The 14387-nt window shown below is 36.2% G+C and overlaps 1 protein-coding gene across 3 annotated transcripts in view; it reads right to left on the bottom strand.

Moving 5' to 3' along the window:
* PCYT2 (phosphate cytidylyltransferase 2, ethanolamine) overlaps window positions 1-14387 on the bottom strand; it is a 33300-nt gene that overhangs the window by 17853 nt on the left and 1060 nt on the right. For 2 of the 3 annotated variants that reach the window (XM_058174104.1, XM_058174105.1), the window contains exon 2: window positions 3624-3712. In XM_058174104.1, the coding sequence (XP_058030087.1) occupies window positions 3624-3712 (89 nt within the window). Of the gene's footprint in view, window positions 1-1128; window positions 1188-3623; window positions 3713-14387 lie in introns of all 3 variants that reach the window. The other variant, XM_058174106.1, reaches the window with a different exon arrangement.

The following is a 14387-nucleotide window of genomic DNA, read 5'->3' as shown; positions in this document are numbered from 1 at the left end:
GTTTTTTAATTATTTGTACTTCAGCTTTTATGCACATCCTCAGTTTGTGCATGAGACAATAATTTTAGAATCTTTCTGATTGTTAATGGTTAATTTGAAGCTTCCAGCAACATACTTGTAATTGTGGTAAAACGCTCATTTGTAGCAGACTAGTAAATCCTGTGGTCTGCTGGGAGTATTACAATTCTTATGTAAATGTTCTTTGTAATAAGATTATTTTTCCATAATCTGAATAGCTTTATAACTGATCTCATTCATTATTAAACTCTGGCATTTTGGGACATTTAAAATTGTATAGCTTATAGCTATTATAACATATCTTTTCTTTCTTTAATAAAGTTTGATTTTGTTTATATCATATAAGATTGGTCTATCTCCTAAGGGTGAGAGAGCAAGGGATGAATTCTCGTTACATATTTTTGAGCTACATGGCAAGGACGTGCAATATTAAAATTATTCAATTTTTTGCATTTAAATTTTTTCATGTTTCACACACTAGAAAGAGAGCACGTTGTCAGAGATGTGTGTCTCTCATACACTGAGATGAGGGGGTGAATGCTAGTGAGGTGACTCGAGAAAGTAGGCTGTGGCGCTGTGAATTACCAAGTTTCCACCTGAAACCTAACATAGGACCAGGATGTGAAGACCCATAGAGCTTCAGGAGAAAAAATGCTGAGACCTCCAGCATCTGTTTCTACAGGATCAACTGTTGTGCTATCTATTATTTAAGTTTAACAATATTAACAATGAACTCAGATTATAGGATTACTAAGAACTAAGGTTCTTAGCACATTAAACTAAATAATTCCAAGAAAGATGAATCACACTAAATTAAAATCAATCCAAAGTGTAACCATGTTCTTCTAAGATGAAATGTAGTTTGTTTTGATTTGGTGCAGTGTATTGGGCATGCTCTACAATGCTCCACAATTTGAAAAGTATAGTTGATGGCAATCTTTTGCAGATTCACAGAATACCCCAAAAGTCATGCCACTAGAATTTGGTGGCACATTGACAATCAGCAATGTAATTTTCCATATTGGAAAATAGTTTTAACATATCAGTATCACTTAAAAAATCCAAACTGCCAAAAATGTTTAAAAAGAAAAAGGATTGAAAATTACTAACCCTAACCCTCTGATGATGTCACCATGTCAGTATCATGGTCCATGCCTGACCCTCAGCAGCTGAAAAGAAAAATGAAAATGAAAGTATGGCTCTTGGACCCAAACAGGATGACTATTCCTGCTTCAAAGTTAGTGCAATGTGTGAACCCAATCAACTCAATAAATAATAATTAAAATTCATAGCTTAGCAAAATATATGAATCCAGCCATCTCCTATAATAGGAATTGGTTTGGAGCATTATTGAGTATGTTGGTTTAAATACATTTAAGGTAGGGAAAGCAGATCTCTCCCTCCACCCCCATTTTTTAATGTACCTTTGTTCTTTTTTCTCTGTGTCCTTGTCATGTTTCAGTTGGGACTTAATGAAGCCTTTTTTTAAATTTTAGCTCTAGACAATTTTTGCCCCTTTCTACCTGATTTTAAAGAATATATGGTAATTGGGCACACGTCAGTAAAATATTGGGATGAAAAGCATGGACTGAACTTGAAAGCTATTATTTGGTCCTCTTACAATTCTTGCCTAGCTATTGTATTATATATGAGTTTGCTATTTATTTTATTTTTTTCAGTTCATAAGGTAGATTCTGCTGGAAAGAAAAAGTTTGATTCCAACTCCTATGAAAAACTAACATTGTGGGATTATGCCTATTTAGAAATTCTGGAAGAGTTTTTTTTTTGGGGTGGGGGGCGAGAACTTGAGCTGACAATGAGATTACTAGCAAGCAATAAGTAGACAATTTCAAAACCCTTGAAGTTTAATAAAAGGAATTTATTTATTTAATTTATTATTTAGCATATGATGAGAACATGACAAATTACAAAAGGAATGTACCGTAACTTACCTAATACAACCAAATAGCAATGCTGGTAGATCTTGGTTAACAATGGCAATTGGGACTGGAATTATTATTAAATGATGCAGGAAAGCATGATGTCACATGACAACACTGCTTAGTCATGGCAATTCCAACATTCCCAGTTGCCATACTGAAGTGATTTAACTTCATTTAATTTAATGGCTCCCATTTTATTTAATAACAACAAAAAATAAATTTAATAATTTATGAAGACCTCTGGGTAAATTGTGTCTAGAATGCTACAAAGGTAATGACTATATTCTTCTGGAAAGATGTTTGTGTACCAAATTCTAAATGTTGTTTCAGGGAAATATATCAAACTCAGCCCTTGAAACTAATTTTGTTTCAACAGAGACAAAATCAGACCATATGATACCATGTAGTCTATATTTAACTTTAAATTTTAATGATTTCCATCAACACATGATTAAGACTCTTGAGTGTAAAAGAAGCAGAAATTCAAAATTTTGGACTCCTTTTTACTCTGCTTTTAACTTTTTTTTTCTTCTATATATTTCTTCTTTTGCTTTTTTTCGGTTTCCTTTTTTCCTCCATTAGTCTTTTCATTAGTTTTTTCCTTTTATTTATGAAGGATTTCCTATAATGGTGTTACACAGCATTATAGTTTATATGTAAGTTTGTTATCACATGCTATCAGCTGCAATGTCCTTATAAAATCTAATAAGAAAATAAAGAAAACAAGTATTAAGAACATGAAAGAGCAACTTTGGCAGACCAAGGATTGCACATGATCTGTGACTGACCTACCTTCACTAATTTCTGAAAAGTGAACAAAAAGGTAGAAAACATATAATAATTATTATAATTTAAACTGAACTAGTTATGATTAGTCTTGGTGTATTTAATATTTTTTCTTTCCACCATGTTAAAAATATAATTCATTTCAAAATTTTGAAGAGATCTTTGGGGAAGTATCCAAGATTTTGTGGAGATTGCAGGTTTTTCACCAACAACCTATCTCCAATTGAAGTTTGACCATACCATTTGAATTCTTAATTCAATATAGGCCAAGATCTAAATAAAGCCCCTGAACTGATGGAGTCTTGTAAATCACAGGTGACAATATCAGGTTAGATTAATATATATGTTGGTTGAAAGGATTTTTTTTTCTTCCTAGATTTTCCCACAAGTGCATGGTCTGAGTTTTTTTTTCTTTTTCCTTTTGATGAACTGAAATGTTGATCCATTAATTGCAATATGACCAACCAGCTTATTGCCTAAGCTTCATATCATGGAATAAAAGAGAGTGACTGACTCAAAGTCACCCACTTGGTTTCTATGCCTGGTATCTTAACCACTAAACTGAAGTGAATATAAGAGCCAATTAGGCCTAAAGGGTAGAGCACCTGGCTAGAAGCCAGGAGATTGTAAGATCTAGTCCCACCTTAGTCATGAAAGTTGCCAGGATGACTTTGGGCCAGGCTCTCTCTCAGCCCAAGTCACATCAAAAGATCATTATTGTAGGGAAAATAGGAGGAGGAAGGAGTACAGTGTGCATCTACTGCCTTGAGTTATTTATAAAAATAAAGGGATAAACAAACAAACAAATCACAATTTTAGAAAGTATTCAGAGGCATCAGACTTCTAAAAAGAAAAATAATAATGCAGTTTCCTTACCATCTGTGTGGACACCCACAATCAGATAATCTCCCATTGCACGAGCTTGTCGCAACTGATTGGAATGTCCATAATGCACCATATCGTAGCTACAAAGAAACAAACAAAACCAAAAGTAACAATGGAACTTCTGTAAAGGCATGTTAATGCTTGTTTTCACAAGATTCCACCATTAGCATGCATACAACATAACAGTCCTCAAAAATGAAGAATTTACTCACTGTACCATCAATATTGCTTTTTAGTGCTGTCTACAGAATTGGAAGCTTTCAGCATCTACCCCTTTTGTACAGTGTCAAGAAGCACATACAAAAAAGGTGGAGCTTGCATTGCAATGGTGAAGCTCTTTCATCATTCCCTTCCTTTGCTCCTCTTATTCACATGACAACTGACAAGCAGCAAACTGTACATTTATTTTCAATTATGTTACTGGAAATTTATCCATTATTACTGGTTTTTCTGTTATTTTCATTCCTCAGTACCTCAAATTTTGACTTCAGGCATCTATAACATCTATAAAAATAATATTACATTCTAGATTTCTAATAAATGGAAAGTATGTATATTCTCAATAAATTTAGAGATACTTTTACAATATTTCCAAAGAGCCATAGGTAAAAAGTCCAAATATACTTAGAATTTGAAAGTAGTTTTCTGACCTGAGAGGAAAATTAAAATTGTGGTAAATGCAGAAATTCTTATTAACTCTGCTGCATCAATAATATTGAACTGAAGCATTAGAGGCATTAGAGAGGGGGTGCATGTATTCAGTCTCCTTATTCAGAGAAAAATGGAGATGAGTAAAGAAAGTGTAGAGTGAATGGGAAACGGCCCTCACTGGAAAAAATATTGTAAATACAATCAATTTCTCAGCTATTAGAAATCCTGAGAAAAGAAAATGAAGAAAAAAATCTCCTTCAAAGACAGGGCTCTCAAACTCCGGTCTCGTGCTGGCCACCCCCATGTTCGGTTTAGAGAAGGGGAAAAAAGTCCCAGTACGTAATGTGAAGATGCTGTGACAAAGCCAGTTTGACACCCCTGCTTTAAGGAGTTCACAAAATACTGAATATCTTAAATGTATTTCTTTAAGAACTTTTTAAATTCAATACACATTGGACTCATTCCTTGTAATGGTATGTTCATAACACTGGCAATTCTACCTTGATTAAGAGACTATTGCCTCTTAATAAGCTTTTGAATATAAACATTGCCCAGTTTTTGCCTCCCTTCTGTTTTTCACCTGCTGATGGATGTGAGTGTCTTAGCTAAAGATGTAAATTCGGCTGGGTATTTTCAAAACTGAGAAAATAAAATTGATGTTTCTTTTTTTTGAAAAAGTTTATTATTTTTATTTCTCATAAACATGTCTTAAATGTACAATCTCTCATCTATTGTTAATCATACATATTCTCTTTTGACTTTCATATTAATTCGTTCTTCATCCTAAACAATTTAAGTATTCTCGGGATTGCTCTTCTACAATTCCATCTCCCTTATTTACAACAATCCTTCTTTTCCTTCTCCTCTCTTTCCCTTCCCTCCCTTCCTATCTATCCTCTTCTACTTTCTTCTTTCCTCCTCTCCTTCCCTTCCTCTCCTTCCCCTTCTTTTCCCCCACACCTCCCTTATCTTGTTTCCCCTCCCTTTCTTCCTCTCCTTTTCCCTTTCTTCTGTTCCTCTCTCTCCTTCCTCTCTTCTCCCCTCCTATCTATCCCTCTACTCCTCTCCTATTCTCTCTCCATTGCTGTATTCATTTTCAATTCAATATCTTCCTAAATAGTATTCAAGCAACCCCGATTTTTACTTTCTTTTCAGTTTCTTTTCTATTTTACTGATTTCACACATATCATCATAAATGTACATTTATATTATAACATTTTTTCCTTCTCCCTTTTCCATTAACACAGGTGTCCTCTGGGTTTCTGTTTCTTTTTTGTCTTCTCTCTCACTTACTTATACATTATCTAATGTATTGATCTATAATCTTTTATTCATATTTCTTTTCTAACCAGGCATAAAATTGTCCCCTTGTCTTGAAATACACCGATTCCACTTTATCTTTTATTCTTAATGTTAGCCTATTCATTTCTGCACATTCTAAAATCTTCTTTATTACCTCTCCTTCTGATGGGATTTTTTTCTGCCTTCCACTTTTGTGCAAATACAATTCTTGCTGCTGTTATTATATGAATAATCAAATAAGCATCTTCTTTGCTATATTTCTCTGATAATATATCCAATAAAAATGCCTCTGGTTTTAATTCTATATGCTGATGTAACATTTCCTCTAACTATGCCTGTATTCTAACCCAATTATTTTTTGCTTCCGTACATGACCACCACATATGATAATATGATCCTGGCAATTGAAAACATTTCCAACATTTAGCTGATTTATCCTTAAACATTTTTGCTAATCTTTCTGGTGACATATGCCATCTATAAAACATTTTATATAGGTTTTCTTTATATGCAGTTGCCATTGTTAATTTGCAATTCCTTTCCCATAGTTGTTGTCATTTCTTTAATTCTATCATGTAACCAAAGTTTTTTGCCCATGCTAGCATTGTCTCTTTTACTTCTTCATCTTCTAACCTGATTTGGAGTATAAATAATTATACAATTTCTTAATCATTTTTCATCTGTCCCAGTCAATATCTTGTCCAATCCTGATTTTCCCAGATTAAAACCATACTGTTTCAAATCCTTATCATATCTTGATTGTATTTGCAATCGTGTATACCAATCTATCTCAATCCCTTGTTTTTCTAGTTCTTGTTTCTGTTTTAATTCTCCCTTCTCTGTTAAGATATCCTTATATCTCACAATATTTTTCATATTAATCATAGCTCTGACGCATCCAAATATGACATATTTCTTATCTCAACAATGTTTGGGAGTTTGCTAGTATAACTTAAAAAAGAGTTGCTTCAGATAGAATCCAATTTACATATCCATAGTTTTTTAGTCCCAAATTCTATTTAAGGTTGACTGGTGAAAATGCATCTTGAATCCTGTCACATTTATAAGCCCTTCCTTTTTTTCTGTTGTTTTTTAAAATTTCCCTAATAAAAGAAACTAGATGGTTTGCATACTTCTTTGGTTAGCTTAAAATTCAGCTCAAATAAAATCTAAGTTTCCACAATTACATTTCTCATTTGTCATTTTTCAATATCAGATATGATATTGTTGCCATTACTTGGTGGGATGAAACCCACAAATGGAACGTACAGCTAGAGGGATTTAAATTATTTAAAAGAAATAGACCAAATAAAAGAGGAGGTGGAGTTGCACTATATATAAAAAATAACTACATCTCTACAGAAATAGAGCACAACAATGACAAAAATTATCTTGAATGCATTTGGGTCAATATTAAAGGGGAAAAATGACATTGCCATAGGTGTATACAATAGGCCACACAACCAAACAAAGGAAATAGATGAACTTTAGCAAAAATCAGCTAACTAAAATATGTAGGAAGCACAATACAATAGTAATTTAGTTAAACCCCGGTTTAACATAATTTACAAATTCTGTGACAACAATTTAGAGACTCTAATTATCAATTGCAAACCTTACTATTCGCCTCGTGAATTTTCCTCATTTCTTCTAATTGCTGTTTATGTCCCACCACAAGCCTGTGTAAACGAGGCATTACGAACTCTAGCTGACCAAATCATGGAGGCTGAAGCCAAACACCCTGATTCACTGGCCATTGTTTTGGGAGATCTAAACAAGGCAAACTTAAGGAAAGAACTACCAAAATACTTTCAGCATGTCAATTGTCCCACCAGAGGCAAGAATACTCTAGACCACTGCTACACAACACTAAAAGATGCCTATCGGTCTTTACCACGTGCAGCTGTAGGACACTCTGATCATTGCATGATTCACCTTGTACCTGCTTACAGGCAAAGACTTAAAGCCATAAAACCAATAATTAAATCAGTGAAAACCTGGACGGAGGAATCAGAATTAAAGCTACAGGCATGTTTTGACTGCACTGATTGGAATATTTTAAAGATACCTCTGCAGACCTGGATGAACTCACAGATACTGTAACATCATATGTCAGCTTCTGTGAAGACCTATGTGTACCTACAAGGAACTTGTAAATACACAGTAATAACAAACCTTGGTTTACACCTAAACTTAAGCAGCTACGACATTCCAAAGAGGAAGCCTACAGAAAAGGTGATAAAATGCTGTACAATCAGGCCAGAAATGCACTAACAAGGGAGATAAGAGCAGCAAAAGAAGCTACTCTGAAAAGCTAAAGAATCAATTTTCAGCAAATGAACCAGCAAACATGTGGAAAACTCTTAAAAATATCACCGCTATGGCAAACCTCCTTCCCAGGCTGAAGGTAATCAACAACTGGCAGATGACCTGAATGAGTTTTACTGCAGGTTTGAAAGGAAACTACAGCCACCTATCTCCACAACCCCATCTCAGACACACCAACAACAGCCAAGCCTCCTACAACTGACCCCATTTCATTGCGTTCACAACCCCTAGTGGTCACAGAAAAGGAAGTGCAGGACCTATTTCATAGACAAAAGCCAGGAAAAGCTCCAGGCCCAGACAAGATAACTCCTTCTTGCTTAAAAGTCTGTGCTGACCAATTGGCCCCCATCTTCACCCATATTTTCAATAAATCACTAGAGATGTGCTATGTTCCTTCTTGCTTCAAACGCCTACCATCATCCCAGTGCCAAGAAGCCCACCATCAAGGAACTGAATGACTACAGACCAGTTGCTCTAACATCTGTAGTCATGAAAACCTTTGAAAGGCTAGTGCTTTCCTACCTGAAAACCATCACGAATCCGCTTTTAGACCCCTTGCAATTTGCATACCGAGCAAATAGATCAACAGATGATGCTGTTAATATGGCTCTGGACTACATCCTACAACATGTTGTGTCTCCAAAGACCTATGCAAGGGTCCTTTTGTAGACTTTAGTTCAGCATTCAATACCATCATTCCAGACATTCTTCTAACTAAGCTAAACCAGCTACAGGTACCGGAACAGACTTGTAAGTGGATCACAAGCTTCCTAACAAACAGGAAGCAGCAGGTGAAGCTAAGCAAGATCACATCAAATACCTGTACAATTAGCACAGGGCCCCCAAGGCTGTGTGCTCTCCCACTTCTCTTCTCTCTGTATACCAATGACTGCATCTCCAATGATCCATTTGTTAACCTACTGAAGTTCGCAGATGACACAACAGTGATTGGTCTCATTCGAGACAATGACGAATCCGCATATAGACGAGAGGTCGAACGACTAGCCTTGTGGTGCAACCAAAACAATCTGGAACTGAACACACTCAAAACCGTAGAAATGGTGGTAGATTTTAGGAAAACCCTTCCATACTTCCACCTCTCACAATACTTGACAACACAGTATCAACAGTAGAAACCTTCAAATTTCTGGGTTCTATCATATCGCAAGATCTCAAATGGACAGCTAACATCAAAACATCATTAAAAAGGACAACAAAGAATGTTCTTTCTGCGCCAACTCAGTAAGCTCAAACTGCCCAAGGAGCTGCTGATCCAGTTCTACAGAGGAATTATTGAGTCTGTCATTTGCACCTCTACAACTGTCTGGTTCGGTTCTGCAACCCAACAAGAAAAACACAGACTTCAGAGGATAATTAGAACTGCAGAAAAATAATTGCTACCAACTTGCCTTCCATTGAGGACCTGTATACTGCACGAATCAAGAAGAGGGCCGTGAAAATATTTGCAGATCCTCGCATCCTGGACATAAACTGTTTCAACTCCTACCCTCAAAACGACGCTATAGAGCACTGCACACCAGAACAACTAGACACAAGAACAGTTTTTCCCAAGGCCATCACTCTGCTAAACAAATAATTCCCTCAACACTGTCAGACTATTTACTGAATCTGCACTACTATTAATCGTTTCATAGTTCCCATCACCAATCTCTTTCCACTTATGACTGTATGACTATAACTTGTTGCTGGCAATCCTTATGATTTATATTGATATATTGATCATCAATTGTGTTGTAAATGTTGTACCTTGATGAACGTATCTTTTATGTACACTGAGAGCATATGCACCAAGACAAATTCCTTGTGTGTCCAATCACACTTGGCCAATAAAATTCTATTCTATTCTATTCTATTCTAATGGGCAGGGGTGAAATGCTCCTGGTTTGGACCGGATCAGGCGACCCGGTAGCGATGGGAGCGGGTAGTTCAGAAAACCGGTAACAAAAATCCCTCCCCCGCTGCCCATGCCCACCCAATTGCCGGGTCCCCACTTGCCTACTTGGCAGCTTGCTGCTTCTTTCGGTTCAATCAATTGCATCAGCTAGCAACTCAATCTGCCTGCCTGTAATCCATCTCACGGTGAGCAACTCAATCTGCCTGCCTTGTCCCTTGAATTGGGTAAGTAACTGGGGTTTTTTGGGGGGATGGGTGGGGCAGCTTTAAAAAAATAGTTAATTGGGGGTTTTTCAAGGAATTTTTTTTAAGATAGCTAAGGAAGTTTTAAATTTAGCTGCTTTTATCTAAAAATATAAATAAAATAAAATAATAAAATATTTGTGCAGTTCTTGAGATTTGGTGTGTTTCTATAGTGTTTCATTCTAACTACACAAACACATAAAATCTCACAAAGCTGTATGTGACATTTTGTGTGTGTGTGAGAGTCAGTTGTGTTGTGTTGTGTTGTGTGTGTGTGTGTGTGTGTGTGTGTAAAAGTTGGTTTTGGTACTCTTATTGTTTTGTGTACTTTATTATTTTTATTATTTATTGTTATTGGCCATGCCCACCCAGTCACCTGATCACCAAGCCACGTCCACCAATTAAGCCATGCCCACAGAACCGGTAGGGAATTTTTTTAGATTTCACCCCGGTAATGGGGGATTTTAACTAACCTGATATCAACTGGGATACAAACTCTGCACCAAGTGGAAGATCCAACAAGTTCCTAACAAACCTAGCAGACAACTTTGTTTCCCAAAAAGTAGAGAACGGAACAAGGGTTCAGCTATATTAGACTTAATTCTCACTAACAGAGATGAAATGATAGAAGGTGTTGAAGCTACAGGAAACTTGGAGGGGAGTGATCATGCCATATTAGAATTCAACATTATGCAAGCACAAGCAATAGAACAAAGTCAAACTAGAGTCTTGGACTTTAAGAGAGCTAATTTCAATAAACTTAGAAATTGGAAACTTAAAAAATGGGAAGGATTTCATGGATGAGAATCAAGGGGAAAACAACTCAAGAAGCTTAGGAAATTTTGAAAACTGAGAGTATAAAAGCCCAGGCTAGCACAATACCAATGAAGAAAAAAAGTAACAGCTCTCAAAAGAAACCAGAATGGCTGCATAAAGAACTCTCTGACGAATTGGAAGACAAAAAAGACAAGTATAAAAAGTGGAAAGATGGGCACATAACTAAGGCAGAATATCAACAAATAGCCCAAGCCTGCAAAGATGAAGTGAGGAAAGCTAAGGCTCACAATGAACAAAGGCTTGGGACAAAAGTAAAAAATAACAAAAAAAGCTTCTTCCAACGTTAAAAACAAGAAAAAAGTCAAGGAAACAACTGGTCCCTTGCTGAGAAAAAGTGGCAAGAAGGTGACAAGCAACAGGGAGAAAGCAGAACTACTTAACTCATTTTTTGCATCAGTCTTTACACAAAGAGAAAAAAAACAGTCCAACCTATCAAAAAAAGCACCACAAAAAGCAGATTAGGAACAGAAGTTAAAAGATGGAAGAAAATGGTAAGTGAGCATCTGTCTACCCTAGATGAGTTCAAATCAACAGGACCAGATGGATTACACCCCAAGATTCTGAAGGAACTGGCAGATGAGATCTCAGAACCACTGAACCATATCTTTCAAAGATTGAAGTTTATAAATGCGGCTGCGCGGGTGATAGAGGGAGCCCCTCGTGGCTCCCGCGTGACACCTATCCTGCGCAGACTGCACTGGCTACCTGTGGCTTTCCGGGTGCGCTTCAAGGTTTTGGTGACAATCTTTAAAGCGCTCCATGGCATAGGGCCGGGCTATTTACGGGACCGCCTACTGCTACCAAACACCTCTCACCGACCCGTGCGCTCTCACAGAGAGGGACTCCTCAGGGTGCCGTCAGCTAGGCAGTGCCGTCTGGCGACACCCAGGGGAAGGGCCTTCTCTGTGGGGGCTCCCACCCTCTGGAACGAACTCCCTCCAGGACTTCGTCAACTTCCGGACCTCCGAACCTTCCGTCGCGAGCTTAAAACACACTTATTTATCTGCGCGGGACTGGATTAGATTTTAAATTTTATGGTTTTAAATGGGTTTTATTATTTATATGGTTTTAACAATTCGGCTATGGAATAAGTTTTTTACTTGTTATTTTAGTTTGTATTTATGTGTATTTTTAAGTGCCTGTGAACCGCCCTGAGTCCCTAGGGAGATAGGGCGGTATATAAATGTGAACAATAAATAAATCCTTCAGGCCGTAGCCCAGATGTTAGCAAATGCCAAGCAGTTTCTAATGGGGCCCACACCTATCATATGACAATTCAGAAGAGCCTTATTGCCAGTGTTCCCAGGGGTTATCTTCCAAGAGTCATATGACTCTAAATCCAGTTTCCATGACAACTTCTGGAACAGTTCCAGATCCATTTGTCCCCTTTCTCTGTAACTCAACTGGGATATGGCTGATATTAGCAGCATTGCAATTTAAAAATCCTCCAAGACAAGTATTACAGGATGTTAGATTCATTTGCACATGTTTATAATAAATAAATACATTTTCTATGATGATCTTGTTGCCAAAAATATTTTGCTTCATCTTCCTGATATCATGAGGCTGTTGATTACTTCCTATTGTTTGATTCCATTTTGTTCCTTGTGTGGCATTCTCCCAACTAGTTTGTTTCCTTTCTAACTTATTTTACCAAAACTAAAATGTCCCTTCACTACAGATTTTCATTTCATCTGGAAACTCCATAGGATACTTCAGTGAAACCCGCTTGAATATCCTTAGATTTACCAATATGATTTCAACTTGTTAGTAGATCCAATATATCACTTTTTTCCAAATGGCACTCTACTCTTAACTGATTATAACTTTAAATTTTTCCTTTGTGGTGTTTTCAGGCAATAAATAAATAAAATAAACTGAATGGTTTATCTTATTCCTTTTTTTTCTTAAAAAAACCCCAGGAAATGTTCATGCTGCTGCTGTTAAGAAACTCCATGGCTATTGATATCTTTAATCAGTTATTGGTTCAGGCATTCCAATAGTAATTATCTGCACAAGCCCAACTGCAATATATTGCTGTGCCTCAATGTAAGTGATTCCCAGCAACTACTGGCAAAAACTCGTGTTGTTTTTATGACAATGCAGAAGTTGTTTACTAGGATTTTTTTTAAAAAAAATGACTTTCCAGTCTAACTGAGAATAACTTGAATGTGTGTAGCTTTCTCAAGTTCAGCCAAGATTGGATAGGTGCTGCTAAATTGGATAAAATATGGTGCTGCTAAATTGGATAAAATATGATGAATTTGAGTTAAGATTAGCAAGAACTGAATGACTGTTTGGTTGATTCACAGTGAAAGTAAGACTAACAAGATCAGGGCATTCCTAAGTGTGAGGGAACATTGAATACTTTTCCACCAAGGGGTTTATAAAAATGCCAAGAAATCTACATTGCTATGATTGTATTATAAACTATTACAAAGAAAAAATCCTGCATCACCATAACTACAAAAAGTGATAGTAATGAATAGGAGTAAATTTGTTTTTTTCCACTTAGATTTTTTATAGTAAGAGTATATATAAAAATATTACTTTCAGAGATAGCAATTATGGTGGAAGCTGTTCTAAAATCCAATGTGATTATGAAGATAAAATTGATTGGGTGAACTTACTACAAAAAACTACTAAACTATAGGCAAGTACAGAATAATTCCATGAGGTACTCTACAATTTGAATTATCATTTCAGTATAATGGAATTTATGCACCACTTTATATGGCACTACACTGATGAAACTGGTGAATTATCTGATCATAAAGCAGACTACAAATTTGATCAGTAACTGAAAACTATAACGGATAGTTTGTTTAAACAATTGCTGTAGAAAAGCAAATAATTCTATTCAAACAGTATTTGACTAAGCTAGATTTTGTCTATTGATTTAGAATTTTAAATATTGATTGGGAAGATAACAGAAGTACCCTGTTTTCCCCAAAATAAGACATCCCCTGATAATAAGCCTAATCGGGCTTTTGAGCGCATGACAATAAGGCCAAGCGCTTATTTCAGGGTTCAAAAAAATATAAGACAGGATCTTATTTTTGGGGAAACACCGTAAAAGAGAATCATTCTGAAACTGGCTCACAGTCTTCATGTTAGAAAGATAGTCATAGAAACTGCAATTCTATAAAATGTTGAATTCCAACAGTCATGCAGTTGACTTTATATATGTTGACAGAAAAGAACAGGAAATACAGGCTATTACAAAGTTCTGGGAGAGCAATGTTACTTCTTGCAATGGTTTACCATTATTATACCATCCCTACCCATTTACAAATACAATTTAGGCCAATTTGACCCGTGGCAATAAAAGTTAATTTAGGCCAGTGATAAAAATCATGAGTAGATAAAAGCAAATGGTGTTTCGTGGCTAAACACGGTAGCTTCCAAGAATGTTTAATAATCTCAAAGCATGTCTTTGTGGGCAACTCGTGTTTATAAGCCTATCTAAACTCCAAAGTC

The sequence above is a fragment of the Ahaetulla prasina genome, chromosome 2, assembly GCF_028640845.1.
Source record: "Ahaetulla prasina isolate Xishuangbanna chromosome 2, ASM2864084v1, whole genome shotgun sequence".
NCBI classification, from domain to species: Eukaryota; Metazoa; Chordata; class Lepidosauria; order Squamata; family Colubridae; genus Ahaetulla; species Ahaetulla prasina.
This window is presented reverse-complemented; position numbering and strand designations above follow the sequence as displayed.